Source organism: Trematosphaeria pertusa (genome assembly GCF_010094035.1).
Source record: "Trematosphaeria pertusa strain CBS 122368 unplaced genomic scaffold BU26scaffold_5, whole genome shotgun sequence".
NCBI lineage: Eukaryota > Fungi > Ascomycota > Dothideomycetes > Pleosporales > Trematosphaeriaceae > Trematosphaeria > Trematosphaeria pertusa.
Window position 1 is genome coordinate 709,403 of NW_022987216.1, and position 21,841 is coordinate 731,243.

The 21,841-nt window shown below is 52.9% G+C and overlaps 7 protein-coding genes across 7 annotated transcripts; 5 read left to right on the plus strand and 2 right to left on the minus strand.

Moving 5' to 3' along the window:
- The first annotated feature begins 689 nt into the window (after positions 1-689).
- On the plus strand, positions 690-2,556 carry BU26DRAFT_269328 (uncharacterized protein). The gene is made up of 2 exons (XM_033821363.1): positions 690-1,346; positions 1,398-2,556. The coding sequence occupies exons 1-2, from the start codon at positions 907-909 to the stop codon at positions 2,449-2,451; spliced, it is 1,494 nt and encodes a 497-aa protein (XP_033685755.1). The 5' UTR covers positions 690-906; the 3' UTR covers positions 2,452-2,556.
- Positions 2,557-2,924: 368 nt separating this feature from the next.
- BU26DRAFT_539428 (dopa decarboxylase-like protein) lies at positions 2,925-4,814 on the plus strand. The gene is made up of 2 exons (XM_033831508.1): positions 2,925-3,119; positions 3,182-4,814. The coding sequence occupies exons 1-2, from the start codon at positions 3,071-3,073 to the stop codon at positions 4,711-4,713; spliced, it is 1,581 nt and encodes a 526-aa protein (XP_033685756.1). The 5' UTR covers positions 2,925-3,070; the 3' UTR covers positions 4,714-4,814.
- On the minus strand, positions 4,715-6,644 carry BU26DRAFT_517541 (uncharacterized protein). The gene has a single exon (XM_033828598.1). The coding sequence runs from the start codon at positions 6,624-6,626 to the stop codon at positions 4,863-4,865; it is 1,764 nt and encodes a 587-aa protein (XP_033685757.1). The 5' UTR covers positions 6,627-6,644; the 3' UTR covers positions 4,715-4,862.
- A 118-nt stretch (positions 6,645-6,762) lies between these two features.
- Positions 6,763-8,797, plus strand: BU26DRAFT_517542 (Bystin-domain-containing protein). The gene is made up of 4 exons (XM_033828599.1): positions 6,763-7,548; positions 7,598-7,849; positions 7,910-7,985; positions 8,032-8,797. Exons 1-4 carry the CDS (start codon positions 6,852-6,854, stop codon positions 8,441-8,443), a joined length of 1,437 nt encoding a protein of 478 aa, XP_033685758.1. The 5' UTR covers positions 6,763-6,851; the 3' UTR covers positions 8,444-8,797.
- On the minus strand, positions 8,128-9,300 carry BU26DRAFT_517543 (DUF427-domain-containing protein). The gene is made up of 2 exons (XM_033828600.1): positions 8,869-9,300; positions 8,128-8,819 (listed from the first exon to the last, which is right to left on the minus strand). Exons 1-2 carry the CDS (start codon positions 8,947-8,949, stop codon positions 8,604-8,606), a joined length of 297 nt encoding a protein of 98 aa, XP_033685759.1. The 5' UTR covers positions 8,950-9,300; the 3' UTR covers positions 8,128-8,603.
- Positions 9,301-11,056: 1,756 nt separating this feature from the next.
- BU26DRAFT_517545 (external NADH-ubiquinone oxidoreductase-like protein) lies at positions 11,057-13,439 on the plus strand. The gene is made up of 3 exons (XM_033828601.1): positions 11,057-11,621; positions 11,683-12,021; positions 12,066-13,439. Exons 1-3 carry the CDS (start codon positions 11,276-11,278, stop codon positions 13,109-13,111), a joined length of 1,731 nt encoding a protein of 576 aa, XP_033685760.1. The 5' UTR covers positions 11,057-11,275; the 3' UTR covers positions 13,112-13,439.
- Positions 13,440-16,170: 2,731 nt separating this feature from the next.
- Positions 16,171-17,797, plus strand: BU26DRAFT_591725 (uncharacterized protein). Its single transcript, XM_033834811.1, has one exon. It carries the CDS (start codon positions 16,202-16,204, stop codon positions 17,579-17,581), a length of 1,380 nt encoding a protein of 459 aa, XP_033685761.1. The 5' UTR covers positions 16,171-16,201; the 3' UTR covers positions 17,582-17,797.
- Positions 17,798-21,841: the final 4,044 nt, after the last annotated feature.

The window sequence follows — 21,841 nt, forward strand, 5'->3', positions numbered from 1 at the left end:
GTGTCTGGTGAAGCAGGAGCGGACGCCGTTCATTATTGTCAGCGGAACGCGCGCGTCGTGAATGGCGCGCAAATGGCGGGAGAGTCAGAAAGAACAATGTGGATGTCGTGTCTCTCGAACGAGAGGGGCAACGGCGAGTTCCTGTGAGATGGATGTCGCGGGTGCCCCGAGGATGCCGAGAGCGCTAGCGGCGGCAGGGTGTCGCGTGTGCTAAAAGCCAACACCAAGAGGCTGATAAGGCCCTTATCAAGACATCCCACCCGTCACATCTGCGCGATGGACGGCTGCGCCGATAGCCGCAATCTGGGGCTATCAAGCCTCCCCCAGCTCCATTCGGTCATCCGAACCTGCTGCGGGATCGCCCTCGCGCCGCATACACATGCCCGGCCTCCTCCAGTGACGCCGCCGCTGATGACTCCCCGCAGTCTTTCCTTTCCTTTTCCCGTACCCCCTTCGTCTGACTCCCTTTAGTAGCATTCAGCTACTGCTTTCTTTTTCTTGTCTGTTCCCGAGCTGAGTGCTGCCCATTGCTTATGATCCCCGAGTCCCCCGGCCGCGATCCCGAGTCAACATCGACGTCAGCGCGCTATTGACGTGAAGTCCGCTATCGCCGTCAAGTTCACCCCTGAGGATATTCACATACGAGTGCGGTGCTATTAGTAACCCGTCAGCTGGAGCTGGAGGCTGCGACTGCGCCCTCGTGGCTGACCGAGACACCCTCCACCACCTGAGCGCGACACCTGACGCCGCTCGCTAGACAAAGACGGCTGCCTCGGAGACGCGAAGAAAGAGAATAGAGGACCTCCGAGCCTGCGCATCCAAGGCTGCATAGGTCGCCGGCGATCGTGCGCCTTTTAATCAACCTCACAGCGCTTACGCTCGCCTCCGCGTCCGACTTCCTACAGCATGCCGCCCTACCTCTCACCGCTATACCTTGTCGAACCCTCCCTGCCGGCGCACTGCGAGCCCGCGAACGACTTCCTCTACAAACTCTCCGCGACCTTCCACTCGTGCGTCCCTACGAACCTCGCCTTCATCTCTACCCTGCTCGGGACATGCAGCATCATATCGTGGCTGTTCGCGCAGCTGCCGCAGATATACAAGAACCACAAGCTGAAGTCGACGTCGGGCCTCAGCATATTCTTTCTAGGGGAATGGCTGCTGGGCGATCTGTCGAATCTGCTCGGCTCCATCTTCACTAACCAGGCGACATGGCAGGTCATAATCGCGAGCTACTACGTCTTTGTCGACTGCGCATTATGCGGGCAATGGATATGGTATGCGCTCCTGAAGCACGGTAGGCCGCTTCGGCCCATATGGGGGCGTTATAAGAGCTCGAGCGATGGGTATGGCCCCGCCGGCATGAACGAGGTGTGGGACGGGCTGAGCGTTGCTAGTTCTGCCAGCGATGCCACTCCTCCCGCTCCGAGGAGTCCTGACAAGAAGGATGGTTCTCCGCTTAACAGCCCACGAAATATCCCGCACCGTTCGAACCCCATGGATGCTTTCCGGATACCCAACTTTGCACGCTCGCCGAGCTCGACCAAGGAGTCCTGGCAGAATACGCCTCCCTCTGGAACGCCGACGAATAGAGACCTGCGACGGGTTGCAGCTTCTAGCTCACCCATGCCCTCAATATCGCCCAAGACCGTCCTTTACATCTCCCTCATCCTCGCTGTTCTCTCTAACACGTCCACCGCGACTCCCGTCAGCCCGTTCGCTCCAGCCCCGTACCATAATAACCACATATCTGTCCAATCCGATGCACCACCATCCGCCTCCGCAATCGCAGGCAAAATCCTCTCCTGGATGAGCACCCTGCTCTACCTCGGATCCCGCCTCCCGCAGCTCTACAAGAACCACGTCCGCAAGTCCACGGCCGGGCTCAGCCCCACGCTCTTTGCAGCCGCCTTCTTCGGCAACCTCTTCTACTCGAGCTCGCTCCTCACCAACCCGAACGCGTGGAACGACTTCGCTCCAGGAGAAGGCTCCGGATGGGTCGGCCCGGAAGGCAGCGTGCGCGCAGACTGGGTGCTCCGCGCAACGCCATTCTTCCTCGGCGCGGCCGGCGTGCTCATCATGGACGCGGCCGTCGGCGTGCAGTTCTGGTACTTTGGCGAGAACGAGCCGCGCGGCCGAGGCAAACGCCGCGACGAAGAAATCATCGTCGTGCTCACTGATGACGGGGCCCGTAAGAAGCGCCGGTTCCGCTGGCGCCGCGCGAGCGGCTGGATGAGAGGATGGGTGCCTGCGGTCAGCGTTGCTGGAACGCCGAGTGCGAGTCGAGCGACGACGCCCGCAGAGACGCCGCAGCGGGGTTTGAGTCCCAGCCCGAGTTCAGAGAGCATACCGATCCGGGGAGCGCTGGATGAGGCTCGGGCGTTGCTGGGGACGGAGAGGCATGCGAGTCCGAGGAGTTATGGGGGTGTTTCTGGGTCTCCGATGCGCTGATCATGGGTTGGTATTGAAGCATATTACTAGAGGGCATTTGCATATGACACAGATGGCGTTAGAAGCGTTGGACTTGTATGGTTCATGGCATGGCATTAGCATTTGATATCCTTGGTCTCATTTTCTTATTCCTTTTGCATTCATCTTCATCTTATAGACGCAAGCGTGGCTCTGGCATGATATCATGAACATATATTACTATGACTTTCTCAAAGCAATGGACTCCACATAGTTGAAAAGTCCATGATGCTTACTTCAGACGCAAAAGGTGCTCCTCTGCATCCGTCGCTCCCCCATCTAGAAACAGTTCTTGGATGCTGACTATAGTCATTCCCTTGCACCTGCGAATACCGGAACCCACTACCTAGGACGTAATTCCGCTCGGAGCAGTACTAAGCCAAAAGGAGCCATAGCGCGGAATTGCGACCGCCGATTTTGCATCCCAAGTCCTAGTTTCCGAGCGACATTCCACGCCCTATCCAGCCGCCTAGCTTTCCGTTGTGTATAAGTATTCCGAGGCATTGATACACATAAAGCAGGTCTTCATCTTCCTTCAGTTGCGCATTAGCTATATTTTTGAACTAGGTCTGCATTTTTTTGGTACCCCGCAGGAAGGAAGATGGACTCGTCGCAGTTCCGAGACGCGGCGCACTCGGCCATTGAAGAAAGTAACCAACCAACATATGCCCCATGCCCCCCATCGCTCCGCCTCGCTAACCCCACTGTCCAGTAATCCAATACTACGACACCCTCGCCGAGCGGCCCGTCCTGCCCTCCATATCGCCCGGCTACCTGCGCCCGCTCCTGCCTGATGGCCCTCCCGAGGAGGGAGAAGCATGGCCCCAGATCCAGGCCGACATCGAGCGCCTAATTAAGCCCGGCCTGACGCACTGGCAGTCGCCCAAGTTCATGGCCTTCTTCCCCTGCAACAGCAGCTTCCCGGGCATGCTGGGCGAGCTGTACAGCGGGGCGTTCAACGCGGCGGCGTTTAACTGGATCTGCAGCCCGGCGGTCACGGAGCTGGAGACCGTGGTCATGGATTGGATTGCGGCGATGCTGGGACTGCCGGAGGCGTACGTGAGCAAGGGGGAGGGCGGCGGCATTATCCAGGGAACGGCGAGCGAGGTCGTGGTTACGGCGGTGGTGGCGGCGCGGGAGCGGCTGGTGCGGCGGAAATTGAGCTTGGAGGGATTGGATGCGGAGGCCGAGGAGGGCATGGAGAGGGCGGCGGAGCTGAGGGGCAAGATGGTCGCGCTGGGGAGCGAGCATGCGCATTCGAGCACGCAGAAGGCGGCGATTATCGCGGGGACGCGGTTCAGGAGCGTGCCAGCGCCGCGGGAGACGGGGTTCCGCGTTACGGGTACGGCGTTGAGGCAGGTGATTGAGGAGTGTAAGAAGAAGGGGCTCGAGCCGTTCTACTTCACTGCCACCATCGGGACGACAGCGACGTGCGCCGTCGACGATCTCGAAGGTATCGCACAAGTCGCGCGGGAATACCCCGATATATGGATCCACGTCGACGCCGCGTACGCCGGCAGCGCGCTCATCTGCCCCGAGTACCAACACCTATGCCCCTCCATGCAGCACTTCGACAGCTTCAACTTCAACCTACACAAGTGGCTGCTGGTGAACTTCGACTGCAGCGCGTTTTTCATCAAGCGGCGCAAAGACCTCATCGACACGTACAGCATCACGCCGTCTTACTTACGGAATAAGTTCACAGAGTCGGGACTCGTGACGGACTACCGCGACTGGCAGATCCCGCTGGGCCGGCGCTTCAGGAGCTTGAAAGTGTGGTTCGTGCTGCGGACGTATGGCGTCAATGGGCTGCAAGGGTTTATTCGGAACCACGTGAAGCTAGGGGAGTACTTCCACGGCCTCATCGCGTCACGCGAGGATCTCTTCACCGTCGTCACGGGGCCGGCTTTTGGCCTGACGACGTTCCACGTCAATCCGCGCTCTATCACTTCACTGGCGTCGTCGCCCGCCAACGAGCCGAATCCCGCGCACGAAGCGTATCTCAACGACTTCACCAACAGCGCGGAAGCACAGTTCCGCGAGGACGCGAACCAGGCGACGAAGGAGGTGTATGAGCGGGTGAACTCGCAGGGCGAGTTTTTCCTGACGAGCACGGTGGTGTGCGGGGTGTATGTCATACGGGTTGTGAGTGCGACGGAGAGGGCGGAGGAGAAGTATTTGAAGAGGGTGTTTGAGGTGCTGGTTGAGGCGGCGGAGGAAGTTGTGAAGGGGAAGGTGACGTAGAAGACAGGGAGTAGATGAATAGATTCCGAGCCCAAAGGGTAGGGTTATGCTGCTACTTCTGGGCCGGAGCACCTGTGTCATGGGGCTATGTGAACAATGGGTATCAGACTGTATGCTGACAAAATGAGAACGACACGAACCCGCTGACATCAATACCGCCTTCCAACCTCAACGCCAACGTTCTCGTCCGGATTTGCGAAGCCCCTGGCTTTGGGTGTCGACTTGCCGGCCACGTCCTGCAGCGCTTCGCCCCGGTAGTCCCATCCTCCATCTTGGATGAAAAAGTCAACCTCGTCGATTATATCCCAGAGAATATCCTCGACAATCTGCTCATTGTATCTCTCGCCCACGGCTCGCAGCTTTCGACCTTCGGGAACGGGGAGCTCGACGGCGTCGCTGCCTTGCATCTGCATGTCCTTCTCGCGCTGCTTAACCATCTCTTCCGGGGGACACCAGAAGTCGGGGCCGAAGTTGACCTGCGCGACTCCGCCGTTGAAGACAGATATAGCGGGGAAGTAGCCAACCATGCCGTCATCGAATCCAACCCTTGCACCAGCCTTGACGGCCTCGACTGATGGCACGCTTGCCGGAGGTAAGAAGGCGAGTAGGCTCTCGTACGCGATGCCCATTTCCTTTCCGTTCTTGTAGACCTTGATGTGCGAGCGTGGAAGAGACCGTACGCTAACGTCCTCGTAATTAGGAGAAGGGGTTATCTTGGGAACCGGGCCGCGGTCGTGGTACGCCTCTACCGCCTTGGTAACTTGGTAGTCGAGCTGCTCGAAGTAGAAGTTGCCTTTGTACGGCACAGGGATGCGGTCGCGGATGATGTCCAGGGGCTTTTCGAGGGGGTCGGCTGCGTTCGCAGTATCAAAACCATCGCCAATATCCACTGCAGGGTTGTAGATGCCTTCGACGACCTTGCGATGCATCGCTAGAGAAGGCAGCTGAATCTCCAAGCCGATGACATCGCCTTCGTGGACATGTTCGTCGCTGATGTATTCCACAGGTGCCGGTCTACCGTGCGGTGGCCTCGGCTTCATGTACTTGCTCTTCGCGCCTTTGGGGAGCGGCTTGAATATTTTGGACGCTCGCGACCGATGCTGAGCTTCGAAGCGGGAGTCGGTGATTCCGTAGCTGTAGCCGTCGAAGCCAACGGGTCCGTCCAAGGGCGCCTCTCGCCGTGCCCAGCCAATGCGAATGTGCGGACCAGGCTTGGTCTCGCCCGTCTTTGGGTCGACGGGATCCTTTGGGCCTTCGGCGGGGATGCCGCGCAGGACCTTCACTTCAAAGTACATCCTGCCCTCCCTCGCGACCACGTTGCCCCGGCCCATGCGCCAGCCCTTCTCCTGCGTCACGATAGTGGCGCTATCGTCAAAGTGGAACCATTTGTCGCAGTCTTCGTGGCTCATGCGGGGCCCGTACGGCTTCGAGTCGCTCTGGCGGTAGAACTGCTTGTGTCGAAACAGCGGATCGGCCACGCAGTGCGTGTACTTGTAGCCCTTCTTGTTCCACGCATGGTCCTGCGGCTTCCTGAGCTCTGTGCGTCCGTCCGGCGCGTACAGCGGGTGCGGCTCGCGCGACAGGAAGATGCCGTCCTTGGGCGGGTCGTAGTCGGAGGCCTTGGGCTCAGGGATGGAGTAGCGCATGGGTGAGTCCGCCGTCGATCGCTCCTTCTTCATCCTGGGGTTCGGAGTGCTCGCGCGTGTGTTTGAGGAGGCCTCTCTCTTCTTGAGCGTCTCCCGCTTTTCTCGCTGCTCGCGCGGTGGACCTCGCGGACGGGCACGCGCCGCCGCATCTGGGTTTGGGTTGAGCGGTGAGGAGATGGCGGGGGCATGGTCTTCCTCGAGCGTGCGCTTCATCGGCAGCGCTGCTCCGGGCGTGTTTGAGCGCGAATTCGTCTGCGATTCGGCCATGGCGGTGTGGTGTCGTCGTGCTGGGCGAGTTTGGAGCTCGATGAAGCGCGTCGATCAACAGCTTTAGACGTGGTCCGTGCGACCCCTGCCAAAATTTGACACTCCCACAATCTGAATCTCTGCCCCGCCCGACCTCAAGGACGACACTCCCTCTGCCACTACAACGCCCAAATTGCATCACAGCTGTGAGCGACTGTACCTCTACGGGACGACCAATCCACCACCATGCCGAAAACGCCCAAATCGCCTCGTGGTGAGGCCCAGCGACACAACCCTCTCGCCGACGACTACCTGCCCGCGACGACGTTCAAGCAGAGACCCGCCAAGAGGCAGAAGAGGGACGATGCCGCCGGCGACCGTGTGATTGACAGCAAGCAGTCCCAGAAGATCTTGGAGATTGCGCGCGAGCTGGCAGAAGAGGCCGACGGCGAGAACCAAGAGCGCAGACCCGACAATAACCCGGCGTTCGACTTCCGCTTGGAGGATGAGCCGGAAGAAGACACAGCGCAGTATGACGACGACGACGCATGGGGCGAAGAGGACGAGGGGGAAGAAGTCGAAGTGGAGGTCAATGATCTAGACGCATTCAACCGCTTCTTCCCTACAACGCAGAACCCCATAGTATGGCCAGGGGAAAGGGAAGACGCGCAGCCCTCCGGAGGCCAGGGAACCGATCTCGCCGCACTCATTCTCCAAAAGATCGCAGAGCACGAAGCCGCCAATCCCTCGCAGCGGGAAGTCCGTGGAGGCGGCGACCCCGAAGATGCGGTTGAGATACCCGAGAAAGTTGTCGAAGTGTATTCAAAAGTGGGAATTCTCATGTCTAGGTATAAGAGCGGAAAACTTCCAAAGCCCTTCAAGGTCTTGCCTACCATCCCGGCCTGGGAGACTCTCCTTGCCATCACCCGTCCCGCCGACTGGAGTAAGAAGTATTCCCCTCTGAGATAAGATTCTATGCTAATATCCACTAGCACCGAATGCTGTATTTCAGGCCACCAGATTGTTTATCTCCTCGAAACCGCATATTGCACAGATCTTTCTCAACTCAATTCTTCTCCCCGCGGTCGTTGATAACATCCATGAGACTCGGAAGTTGAACGTGCATCTGTACAATGCTCTCAAGAAAGCTCTATATAAACCTTCGGCCTTTTTCAAGGGTATCGTGTTCCCGATGCTCACGGACGGCACCTGCAGCCAGAGGGAGGCGTTGATAGTTGCCAGTGGTATGTCACTCTTACCCGCTGCAGACCCACACAGGACGTAATACTAATTTCCTTTCGAAGTCGTGGCGAAAGTCTCAATCCCAGTTCTTCACTCCGCCGCCGCCTTGCACAGAATTTGCGAAATTGCTGCTGATCAGTAAGTTAGCTTCCAAGTGCCAAAATGTGTGCTGACGAAGTTTCAGGATGAGCAGTGACCCTGAGTCCGCCGGGCCTTGCAACATATTCATCAAGACGTTGCTGGAGAAGAAGTACGCTCTCCCGTACAAGGTCGTCGATGCGCTCGTTTTCCATTTCCTACGGTTCCGAGCCGTAAGTTCGGATGCTATGGACACTGAGTCCGTGGCCGGGGATCTCGGAAGCACGGGCAAATTGCCGGTCATTTGGCATCAATGTCTCTTGGCATTTGCTCAACGGTACCGCAACGACATCACAGAGGACCAGCGGGAAGCCCTGTTGGATTTGCTACTTTCGCGGGGCCATAAGAGCATCAGTCCGGAAGTGCGGAGAGAGCTGTTGGAGGGCAGAGGACGCGGTGTGGTTGTCGAGCCGCCGCCTGTTGGCATGGACGGAGACGATACGATGGTCATGGGTTGATGTATAATCGCTGGCACATCCCGAATTCCGTACGTATTATGACAGCATGGGCACGGCGCCAGGGAAATGCATCATAGAGTTGTCCTAGATATACCCCGAATCCATCTCCTCACTCCCAACCACGCCCCGACCGACAAGTTTTCATCCATCCCGTCCCACCCTACGAACTCTCAATCTCGGCCTTGGTCTTATAAAACGCAACATAGTCTCTAATCTTCTCATACCCCTTCATCGGTTCCGGGTAGTACCACGCCGCGTCCTTGACCTCGGTCTTGTTGGTGGTGACGGTGTAGTAGGACGCGTCGCCCTTGTAGGGGCAGTGCGTTTTGGTGCTGGTGGGCGTGAAGGCGGATTTGTTGATGGCGGAGGGCGGGAACTGGGCGCTGTTAGGGAATCGGGGGTTTGAGCAGGAACGGGGAACGGACGTAAATGTTTCCGTCGACCACTTCGTAGCTGTCTGTCTCGGCGACGGTGATGCCGTTTACGGTTGCGGTGGCGTGGGGCATGGTTTCGAAATGAGGTGAAGTAGGGAGGTTGAGGTAGTTGCAACGGAGAGAAGCTAGATGGGACTAAAGATGTATTTGCAGAGGAACACTGTCGTTGTTTTATATTGTAGGCATTGGACGGTTTATGGAATCCAGTCGGGGCGTGGCTGGGAGGTGGGCCGCAGCTTATGAATGCGCGATGTGGAATCTAGCTTTCCGGTTGGGGCGGAGTGCGGGGTGGAGGGGAGCTATGGATGGCATCATCAGGGCTTGCGTTCATCGGCGCATGGAGGTGCGTTTTAGGATTTGTAGGGCTGCTTGGGGTCAGAGGTATTCGAGGTACCGCGGTGCTTGCATGGCGTATGATAAATCAAGGGATAAACGGGGAGACATGGGACTCCAAGGATGAGGAGAGTAGAACCCTAAAGTAGTTTAGCGCACGGCGCTGCTTCCCGTCTTCAACCTCAAGCACTTCCGTAGCATTCCAAACCCACTCAGCTCGGATTGCACACACCGGCATGTTATCGAAGCAGCCGTGTCAAGATTCCCATCTAGCCTCAAATTCGTTGGCCAGCTTCGCGACGCGATTGCCTCCGAAATGGCGCACCCGCGATCCGAGCCCCTCAGAGCTGAGAGATTTCTAGGACCAGCCCCCTCGAGACTGCAGTCCGGCTTTTAACATGTCCTTTTCCTTGATGAGCCTCTGATCCTCAAGCTCCGTGACGAAACCCGCATTTGGAGCTTGTCTTCATGCTTGAAGCAGGGCGCACGACACGGGAGCGGTTCGATACCTGGTAGTTTCCGTACATGATGAACGCAAACAGGTTTACCTGGGACTCTAGATGGTGCTACTGATTGCGTGTATAGAGACGGAACTGGTGTATAGAGACGGAACTGAGGTGCAAATTTTTGCCTTCGGAGAACAGACGGCCGACCCTGGGAGTGACGACGGTAGCTCGAACGCTGTCCCGCAGCTCCGTACAGCATGACGCTCATCGGGAGCATCCATCTGCTAATCTCTGAGAGCGTATATGTTATTTGGTCGTATGCGTACGCTTCCAAAGGCATCGAGAACCCAAATCGGTCGGTCACGACGTGCCCGTATTCGTTACTAGCGCTGCATGTGACGATTGTTGTCAGGGCTACGGCGGTAATTGCCATTATTGCAATGGGATTAGGAGGTATAAGCCGAGGATGACGTTAGCGAAGTGTAGTGGTGTTGCTATCGGTGCTGGGTGACATTCGGGCCTGGCGAAGACGAAGGTGTTCCTTCAAGGCTATTGCAATAGGGCGCTGTGTCGTTTGACAGAGAGGTGAGACATTGCACCACCGATGTAGACACACCCAAAGAGGGGAAGGAGTGTGCTAGCCCCATAGCATATGTCGAGGATATACACCACGAGTTGGCCGGTATAAGAATTATCCAGACGATCCACAGCGAGGGTTGGCGGATCTGCTGCGAGCAAAGGCCGGCAAGATAGGCCTTCCGCGAGTCGGCCCGATCAGAGTTCCGAAGGCGACTTTTCACGATGCTGTCTTCGGAAGCCGCGACCGATGATGAGTCAGAACTCCTCTTCACCGACATGCATCTGACTGAACTCGACGTCCGGAATGCACTATTGTGGGTATCGTCTCGAAAAGGGTTGCATGGCGTTCACCCACGGGTCCACCTGGAGGCTGTGACTGGGCCACGGATGGCTGGACCCACAGCAGCGCAGGCCTCCGACCCACTCGCTACCCTTCATCCGTAGAGCCTCAAGCCTGATAGCAGGAAAGGGGGCGCGCAACTGCGGGCGTCCTTTGCTCCTTCCGCTGTGCCAGCGGCGAAACTCCTACCGTCCGTCACCAGCCACACGACGCTTCCCCGTGCCCGGTGCGGCTCCGAAGTATTCGCGCGGCAGCTCTGGCTGGGCTGAGCTGAGCTGAGCTAAGAGAATTATCGAGGACAATGTCGAGCGCACAGCAATACGGATCCGCATGGCTGTGTGACGTGCAAAATTCGAGGGCGTGGAGGAGGTGAGATGGGAGTCGCAAAATGACGCGTGGGATTCGCGCTGCTGCGATGCAAAGGATTTGCGCATCGTTCTGGGTGCAGGTCTGCCGTTAGTCAGCTCGGAAGCGGCGCAAAAGCCGGGCTTTAATTGGAAAAAGAGCTTATCTCGACCCAACAGAAGCAACGACGGCGCATCCCTGTCACGCCCGCCGAGCCCGCTCGTCATCGCAAAGAAAAAGTTGATAGCTTCGCCGGCCGCTGCATCATCCCCAGCACCTTGCTCTCCGACCTTCACCACCTTCCGTCCCTTTGTCGCCCATCTCGCGGCGCCCATTCTTTGATTAATTCGTCCCAATGGCGCCGAACCTGCGCCCGCTCGCTGCTGGTAACCTCATCGCGCAGCTCCAGCTGGCTGGACGCCGCACCTATGCCACCTCCCGCCCGTCGCTCATCGCCAACAGAGCGCGGTGGACGCCGCGGCCGACGCAGCACCAGATTGCCCTGCGCCAGTCGATCCGCCGCCAGTCCACCGAGGCGCCAAAGCCGAAGAAACGCTTCAGGTTCTTCCGCTGGACATGGCGGCTCACCTACATCTCGGCCATCGCAGGCGCCGCATACATTAGCTACGGCATCTGGGACATGCGCAATCCCGAAGAGCAGCCGCAGCCCGACCCAAGCAAGAAGACGCTGGTGGTTCTGGGTGAGTGCCTCCCTTCCCGCCTGCCCCCGATTGCCCCGATGAGCTCACTGACGTGTTTCAGGGACCGGCTGGGGCGCTGTGTCGCTGCTGAAGAAGCTCGACTGCGAGAACTACAACGTCATCGTTGTCTCCCCGCGCAACTACTTCCTCTTCACGCCTCTCCTCCCGTCATGCACCGTCGGCACCATCGAGCATCGCTCCATCATGGAGCCCATCCGCAACTTCCTGCGCCACAAGAAGGCCGCCGTCAAGTACTACGAAGCCGAGGCGACCAAGATCGACTACGAGAAGCGCGTGGTGTACATCAACGACGAATCACCCATCAAGGGCGATGCGTCTGCGACAGAGGTGCCTTTTGACATGCTGGTGATTGGCGTGGGCGCGGAGAACGCCACTTTCGGTGCGTTGAAAATCTTCGCTTTGGACGTCAGCTAACAAGGCCAGGCATTCCCGGTGTGCGCGAACACGGCCTCTTCCTGAAGGAGGTCGGCGACGCCCAGCGCATCCGCAACCGCATCATGGACTGCTGCGAGACCGCCACCTTCAAGGGCCAGAGCCCCGATGAGATGAAACGCCTGCTGCACATGGTTGTTGTTGGCGGTGGCCCGACTGGCGTCGAGTTTGCGGGTGAACTCCAGGACTTCTTCAACTCCGATCTGAAGAAGTGGCTCCCGGAGATCAAGGAGACCTTCCACGTGACCCTTGTCGAGGCCCTGCCGAACGTCCTGCCCATGTTCTCCAAGCAGCTGATTGAGTACACGGAGAAGACGTTCAAAGAGGAGACCATCACCATCCGGACGAAGACCATGGTCAAGAACGTCACTGACAGGTACATCGAGGCCGAGTCGACCGGCCCAGACGGCAAGAAAATCCTGGAGAAGATCCCCTATGGTCTGCTCGTGTGGGCCACCGGTAATGCTCTGCGGCCCATCGTCAAGGATTTCATGGACCAGATTCCGGCGCAGAAGGACTCGCGTCGGGGTCTTGCCGTGAACGAGTACCTGGTTGTCAAGGGATGCGACAACGTCTGGGCTGTCGGTGACTGCGCCGTCGCCAACTACGCGCCGACTGCCCAGGTTGCTGCTCAGGAAGGCGCCTGGCTCGCGCGCATGTTCAACCAGATGGCCAGGACGCACCAGATTGAGGGAGAATTGGCAGTGCTTTCCGAGAAGCAGGAGAAGGCGCCGAGCAAGGAGGCACGTGACGCCGTGTTCGCCGAGATCAAGGACCTGCAGAAGCGCCTGCGGAGGGTCAAGCAGATTGGCCCGTTCGAGTACACGCACAACGGCTCGCTGGCTTACATCGGGTCCGAGAAGGCCGTCGCCGATATCTCCTGGCTGTCCGGCAACATCGCGAGCGGCGGCACCCTGACCTACTTCTTCTGGCGGAGCGCCTACATCAGCATGTGCTTCAGCACGCGCAACCGGATACTGGTGTGCATAGACTGGGTCAAGTCGAAGATCTTCGGCCGCGATGTGTCGCGCGTCTAGCGTAAGCACCTGTAACGGCCTGTCTCATTTGTCCAGATTTCCTCTAAAAGTCGGCTTCCCTGTAGCGGGCGATCCTCGCGGTTCCGCTCAGCGTTCTGTCCCTCTTCTCGTACATATACCATCTCTGGTCACGCCTCTTGTACTACTGTAATCCTTATTTTGTGCGTTTATCCGGGACCGGCTTCTCGGTCGGATGATAGGCACCCTGTCTAGAGCTCGGAGTTTAGCGCGTGGGCTTTTGCCGTGTGGAATCTGATAGATTTGTCTTTTTGTGTATCTGCAAGATTTAGAGAGAAGTGGTATCGACAATGTACTATCTTGATTCCAGTCCGCCGTTCGTTACTGCTAGTGGTCGGCGTACTCGTGTGAGGGGTCTGGGCACTGCTGTTGTTGACGGTATGTTTGCTTCGATGAGATGATACGCAAGGCGCTGACGCAGCCCGTTCGTCTCCACATGCTAACCAGTACATAGAAGGACCTCGAGTATTAGGGGACCCTTTTGGCATGGCGGTCTTCACGGTGAGGTAGAATCATGCAGCATAGACGACGGGACCTGGAGCCAAGAAAGAGGAGTACACACATTCATTTCCCAGAAATCTAACTAAAACCCACCCACACCCACTGCCACCTCCAGCACCCAAACCAAGCCGCCAATCTCCTCCCTCCACCTCACCACCGCCCTCCGTTCCTCCGTTCCTCCTTTCCTCAGCTCAAGAAGTTCGTCGTCCAGTAACGGTCGCGGTCCGGTGTGTCGTCGTCGTCGTGAGTCCGGTCGGTCAGTCCATCCAGCAACAAGGTCGTATGCGTATGCGTATTCCCTGGTAGCGGCCCCGTGCTGCAGAGTCGCAGGCCGAGAACCCCCGAAGGAGCCTCGACTGTACGTCGGCTCACACTCTCCCCACCGGCTGGTAGAAAGATCCCACTCCGCTACCTCGGTCCACTGATTGGCAACTCCGTTGCCCCATACGTGTCGTGTATCTGGTGAAGAAGTAGTCAGCAGCTGTTCTTTCAGGGCCTGGACTCACGTCGTAAAGGTCGCAGGCCATTGTACTGTTGGCCCAGCACGCTGGAGTAGCGTGCTGAAGGGGGGGGATTGTCGCTGAGGAGGGAAGAAGGAGAGGGCGGGCGGGGGTTTTTATACCTGGGTGGTTGCTTGGCGCTCGCTAGCGCGGGTCATCACGTGACTTCCTTCACCGTCACCGCAGCGACGGCGGCGCGAAAACGCGAAATTGGAACGCAAATTTTCAGGTAAACAAGGCCGTTTGGTGTCTGAGTTACGTAACGGCTTGGGACTTTGGGGGGATAAGGAAGGTACGGGAAATTGGCGTCAGAGGTAGTTCGGGCAAGCCGGCGCGACAGTGAGATATCATCGCTAGGAATTTTCTCCTAGCGAGTCCAGATTCAAGGAAGCTTGAACGCTGAACCAAGCTTTGGGCATTGTCTACGTGGAGCTTATCCGAATGCGCGTGAACGGTGATCTAGTACTTGCCAACTTTAACACGAGCCATTCATTCCACCGCGTACTCTACGCCTTATCCTACAACCCTTCGGTCGGCCGCTTTCTGCTTCAAGCACCCTAAGAGGGACGTCGACTCCCCCAGTACGCTCTTCCATCACCTGCCTAACCTTGGAGACACGTAGGTAGCGGCACACGCGCCATATCTCAGTTTGGGTTTTGAAAGCTATTCGTGAGGGCCTTTAATAGCTCATGTGGAAGTCGTCTAGCTTAGCCGTGCTCTTTAGCGGCTTGGACGAGGACATCTAACGAAGAGCGAGAGGGCGGGATTAGGGGAGGGTATGAGGGTAAGGTTGATGACGACAGAGGCTAGATAGAGACGAAAGGGAGATTCGAAGTCGCCAGGAGGTCTTCAGTTAGTGTTTGCAGTTTGCACACCCAGTCGGCTGGGTCACTGGCATTGGGGGGAGGGACGCTGCCGGAAGACGGGATGTTGCCGGGAAACAGCATTGTGACGCTGGTAGTAGTGCGGTGAGGTGAGATGTGACGAGTAGGGGAGCCTGAGGTGGATATGGTCAGTGACTGTTCCTTTGATGACTTGCTGACCAGTTTAAAATTTTAGAGAGTGCTATACTGTCACTCGGAGGTCGACGGAGAACTAAGGAGAAAAGGTGGAATGGGGCTGGCTGAAGACTTTTATATTGAGAACGCCCCTGGCTAACCCGCCACTCGCTACTGTGGATGAGGAAGCCGAGATGTGCTCACCGGCTCGCCTCCACCACTCCCCCCAATAATCCGCGATAAATCAACATAGGCAGCTCCTTACGGACCCTCTACTTGAGGAATACGACACCTTGAGGCTCTTCACAGCCGCTGAATAGCTATCGAGGGGCTTCACCCTCATCCTTACACCGCACGAAGCATTGGTAGTGAGCGAGAACACCTCCCTGGTGGCTTCCCGCTTCAGATGAATTAGCCACATCGTACGATGTCGCCCAGTGATGCCCTCATCAGATTCGCTGATTGGCGGAAGCCTTATCGCTGCGGGGGCGTGACGTTGGAAAGAGTCACTGCTCACCTCTATCAGGATGGTTGAGTAGTCGCCTGGTTGTTGACGGGCCCCGGTAGTCAGATATCTTGTCCCCTTTGCCATTGCCGGAGACGGACTGTTCCAAGGTTGATTCTTTCGGAATCCGCCCAGAATTGCCGGCTTCTTACAGACTCGAGGAGGGGAAAGGCATTAAGGTCCCCGGCTCCGTAAGCTGACCGAGGAAGCTGCGAACGTTTGTCGGCACACACAACAACCTTGGAAGTCTCTGACTCCGTGGGACCGGTGTGAATTATCTCCCAGTTCCTCTCTGTCCTCACCTTCTTCACTTATCGCGACGTGTCGCGCCTTCCCTTTTCACCGCTTTTTGAGCAAGTCGCTGAGTACAAAACTCAATTTCACGCCCCGCAGGGTTTTCTTCCTCATCCTCCCTCGTCCTCTTCCCCAGGGTGACAGTATCGCGCCCTACGCAAGTTTACTATCAATCGACTGCTCTCTACCCGCAAGTCGGCCACACTCGCGCACCATCCACCACCACACCAGCATACGCCAGCACGCGTTCCGCAAGACCCGGCCGCCATTCAAAATGCCGCCCAGAGTACAGTTCAACCACCGGGGACAAACACGAGGACGAGGTCGAGGACGAGGCCGCGGAGGGAAGTCGCGCGGAACCGGAACCGGAAACGACTCGAGCGATGCGGGCTCCGATATCCCAGCAGGGTGGAAAAAGACAAGTTCTTCTGCGCATCCGAAACCAACGCCCTCGTGGTATGAGTCGCTGTTCCACAAATTGGATGGCTATGCCATGATGAGGGAAGAGAATGCGAAGTACGAGAGCGAGCTTGCTTCAATTCGCGAGAGGACAAAGGCAGCGGAAGCAGAAACAGCGCATCTCAAGAAATTGCGCGAAGAAGATTCCCTTGAGCTGGAACACTACGAGAAAGTGCTCAAAATGGCGGATGAGATGGGCGGGATCAAGAACGCAACCGTCGTCCTCGCCGAAGCCACAGTCCAGCGCACCAAGAAATACGCAGAGAGGCTAGACACTCTTCTCGAGAAATTTCGGCTCTATGCGGAAAACGATGACGGAAGATTTATCGACTTCCGCATCCGATTCGTGCAGCTCAAGCGCGAACTAGTGGACAACCTACGCAACGTAATTGACGGCAAAAACGGTCTGGTAACGTACACGGATACTCCAGAAAGCCTCACCAAAGAGCTCCAGAAACGCAACGAGCTCCAGCGCACACAAGCAAGTTTGTTCGAGTTCGCTCTTCAAGAGATGAGCCAGGTCACGCACACACTGGGCTCAAAGATGACAGGCGGCATCAGCACTAAAGACCACATAGAGGTCCTCCGCTGGCAAAAAGACATCGTCAATAAGCTTAATCTAGCATGGAAAGATAAAGAGAGCATGCGCCTGGATTACGACAAGCCTGACCGGGAGCACGAGAAGCTGAGCGGGAAATCCAAAGGATTTGAAGCGGAGATTGAGAATCTGAAGCAGGAACTCGCGTACGAGAGGACGCAAAACGATGAAGCGCGGTCAAAAGTCACACTCTTGGAGAACGATAACGCTTCCCTCCGCCAAAGCCAGCTCACGGCCAATGTTGCAGCAACGGCTTCCGAATCTGCGCAGGTCAACGAACTCCGCGTGCAAGTTGAAGATTTCCGCAAGCAGCTTCGAGAGGGAGCGGAAGAAAAGAGCCGACAAGCCGACGAGATCTCTAAGCTCAAGTCGCAGCTTTCGAGCGCAAGCACTGCGCTCGATCACACCTCGAAGATACACAGCAGTCTAGAGGATCGTCAAACGAAGCTCGAGGTAAAGCACAACAGCCTCCTCGACGAATCGGACCGCCACAAAGCCAAGGTCATTGCTCTTACCGAGGAGTTGTTACATCTCAAGTTCGCCGCGAATATCGCCCAGACTCAGGCCGAGGTCGCCCAAGTAAACCTCGACAACTAGAAGCAGCATAGACGGCGGGCTGACGACCAACGGGCCGAGGCAGAGAGAACGCTGCAAGCCCTTCGCGGTGCCAATGAAGACAAGGAAGAGCTCCGCCGCCTAGAGAAGGAGCGCAACAAGCAACTGAGCCTAGATTTAGACGTCGAGGTCGAGAACTGCCCACAGGCGGAAGCGCCTTTGGCTGGCGAGAGGGCGGCCCATGCAGCACAACGTGATTTGTATTCGAGAGTCGAGGATGAGCGACTGGAGAGAATGCGGAGACAAGCAGAGGAGCTGGCTAGGAAGCGGAGGAAAGGCCAGAGCTTGACTTAGGTATTCCTGAAGATTTGTTGCTGTAGACGCGCTGCAGCAGTGGTAGATAGTTAACCCAAATGCCTTACCTTTCGCGTCAATCAGACGGCAATCTGCAAATACTACTGCTCGATCCAGATGTGAGGTTGCGGCGCACGCAAATGGTGAAAGCCACGGCTCACTCATCGTAGGCCCTTCAAAGAAGGTGGAGTGATGCATGCACAGTGCTGCCATGAAGACATCGTCCGGACGCTCCTCGCTCTCTGTGCCGATATTTCAGGAAAACGCTTGCCGGGCCGGCCACTCGTGGAAGGATAGATCTTGTTTAGTTACTATTAGTCTGGTTTAGGCTAGTTGTTCGTGGAGCATTGTGAAAGCCAACTGGTGTTGTGATTGGAGAACACCCCCACCAACAAGGTAACATAGCCACATCGCTTAGATTTGTGCAGACTCCTCGAGGGGGGCCGGGCAAAAATCGCATTGGCTTGCGTGCAAAGCAAGATATTTGGGAGAGCAACGTGTTGATCTCGTCCAATTCCGTCGACCGCGCAAGCCTACCGTGGCTCCATCCAACGGGCAGCGTGATAGCTTAATTATGCGTTCTAGACTATAAGGAGAAGTAGTCTTGGAATAAGGCTGAGCAGGACGCCCCGCCATCTTTCACCGGTTAGCTTCACCGGTTAGCGACCGGGGTGCATACTGTCCAATATTAGTCGAGCAGACTGCATGTTGGCTAGCCGAGCCTCGTCAGAAGGACACTGTGAAGCCTTTGCTTAGATTCCTCTTCTCTTTTGGTCCCTACACTTCCCAGATACACTTTCCAAATACGCAACGGGATCTTCGCGTTGAAGCTTTCATCTTGCACCGGCTCTCTTCTTCCTCAAGGTCGTTGATCTCGCCTTCCGTCGATGAATATAATCTTGGCAACCCGAGCCCATGATGGAGCCCCTTCAGCGCGCTCGCGAGCGGCATCACGGTCGCTGAGTTCATCTGCAAGATCTCTCAAACCGGGTATAAGCTCGCGCACTTGCGGCGATACGTGACCGAACTATGCCAGAGGGTGTGCGAGCTCAGCACTGTAAGATTCAATACCTTTCCGCCAAGATAATCCAGATATGTAGCTTATCTCCTCAGCTATGCGGTGCGGTCGACCTAGGTCTCGAAGCCGCCGGATACGACATCAAAACGGACACATTCAACGCGCAAGAAAAGCACGGGAAGGACCTCGAAGAAGCTCTGAAACTGAGCCGAAAGCAGGTGCAGTCTATCTCCAAGCAACTGGGGAAAGTAAAGAAATCAGTTGAAGATTACATTTTAGTGAAGGAGGCCAGTCAATATTGAGATCTCAGCCTGTTCTGGATTATCCGACTTTAGCGATCTAACAGGCTACGATGCAGAATAATCCTGCAGAGACTAGAAACGCTAGCAAATATATAACTAGACTTACTAATTAGCGTTCTAGAGATCTAGTATTTTATAGTTATAATAAAAAATAAGTAAACTAGGCACGCTCTCTCTAATATTAGAATTTATACTTAGTAACCTATAATACTATTTAAGAGTTAAGTATAGACTATTATATATATTCTTAATACTATAGACTCTATTACTAAATATAGTTACTATATACTATAATATATAACTTAGGTTATATATATATATATATATAATATACTTTATAAGTAAGCTAGTTACTTTCTCTTAGTAATAAAAATTAACGAAAATTAACTTATTTTTTTTAAATAACTAACGTACTTTATTATTAAGCTAACTATATTATTAAGCTAACTACTTTTACTAAGCCTCTACTAAAAATTATCTTAACTACTATAAGTCTAGCTACCTATATAGAATTATTCTTTTATAAAGCTAGAATATAGCTTACTCTCTTTACTTTCTAGACTAGCTAAATTTAAAGCAAATAACGTGCTATAGCTATATATAGAGTCTACTAATTAATACTAAAGAACTAACGTAATAGAATAACTTAAAGATATAAAAAAATATCTAATTAAATAAAGCTTACTATAAATAAAGAGTAGGTAATAGTTAAGTATATACTAGACCTAGATAAGTAAGAATTTACCTTTTATCTTACTACTATTTAAGATATAGCTAATAAGCTACTTACTAAATAGAGTAAGAATACTATTAGTTAAATTTAGCTAAACTACTTTATTACGTACTATTCTAAGCTTAAAATATAGCTTAATTATAAGTATAACTATTAGAAAGTAAAGTAAGAAGATTCTATAATTATTTAGGTGTAGTTTAACCTAGTAGGTAATATAAAGGTAAAGTATAGTATTACTAATAAAGATACGTATAATTTTAATAAATCTAGCTTTATAATAGAAATAATATTACCTTAGATAGTAGTTACTAGCTCTAAGAGATAATTATAACTAAAGAGTCTTTAACTAGATAATTATAAGTAGATTTTAGTAATTATAATAGTAAAAGTAGTAGATAATATATAGGTTCTACTATTTCTTATTATTATAGATAAGAACTACCTCTTAGTATAGTATAAAGGTAGCTAGCTACTACATAACTAGGTTATAGCTATCTCTAAAAGTAGCTAGATAATAAATAAAGTTAGTATTACATAGTTAAAGTACTTTAACACGTATACTAAGAGTTATATTATAGGTATATATTATCTACTAATTTTAGATAGCTATAAAAGCTATAGCTCTATTAAATTCTAGTAGTACTATAAGAAGAATAAAATTATAGCTCTTTATATACTAGTATATTTATTATATCTTCTATAGCTACTTAATATTAGCTACTTCTTACTATTAAAGGTAGTATATAGGCGCTAAGTTAAAAATCTAATATATAGCTATATTAACTATATTATAAAAATTAAGTTTCTATCTATATTTTACGTAGCTTTTTACGCGTTAATTATAGATAATAATATTAGAGTAGAGTTTAGAAGCGCTAGCTTAGTTCTATTTAATCTAGATTTAGTAGTATTAAAGCTTAAAGTTTAATTACGCACGCTAATACTCTTTACTAATAATACTACTATCTAGAAGTATAAAATATCTAGTAATCTTATTAAAGTAAAGTTCTAATTAACTCTAATTTAATTAAAGATTATATAGTACCTTAATTTATTACTAACTTATATTATTAAGTTACTTAATTAGCTTAAGAAAGGTAATAAGTTAATAGCGTATTAGCTAGTACTTATAGAGTCTAAAGTTACCTAGCTTTAAGTAGCTAATATATAGAAAAAGAAGCGTAATTTACGTAAAAGAAAGTAGATTTAGAAAGAAGATACTCTTATAATTAAAGCTAGCTTATAGCTAGTTACTTAAAGAGAGGCTATAGATTAGAATAAGAGTAAGAAGTAGCGTAAAGAGGTAGTAGCACGTAATAGCTAGCTAGCTTAGTAATACTATAGACGCTGTAGTAAGCTAGAGTATAACGCGTAAACGTACTAGATAGTTAAAGATAATATAGATAAGTTAGATAACTTATCTAGATTTATCTTAAGTAGCTTAGAGTTAGAGTAATCTAAATAAAATAGTAGTATTTAGTAGAGGCTTAGTAAAAGTAGTTAGCTTAATAATATAGTTAGCTTAATAATAAAGTACGTTATATTATAAATAATAGCTATAACGTACTTTATTATTAAACCGCCCACAATTTCTTAGCAACGAAAATTAACGAAAATTAACCCGTTTTTCTTAAATAACTAAGCGAAACCTTAATACTTTTCTATAAAAATTTATACATATATTCTTTATAGTATATTACACCTTATACGAAAGTAACACTAGAATATTTTACGTAATTAAAAAGCTATACGTATATAACTAACTTTTAAGAAAAAATCTAGTTTACTTCTAGTAAGTAGTATTATATCTCTATAATAATATATAAAACTTATAGTATATAGTATCTATAACGTAATAAAGGTTTCTAGAAAACTTCTATAGAGCTAGCTCTTCT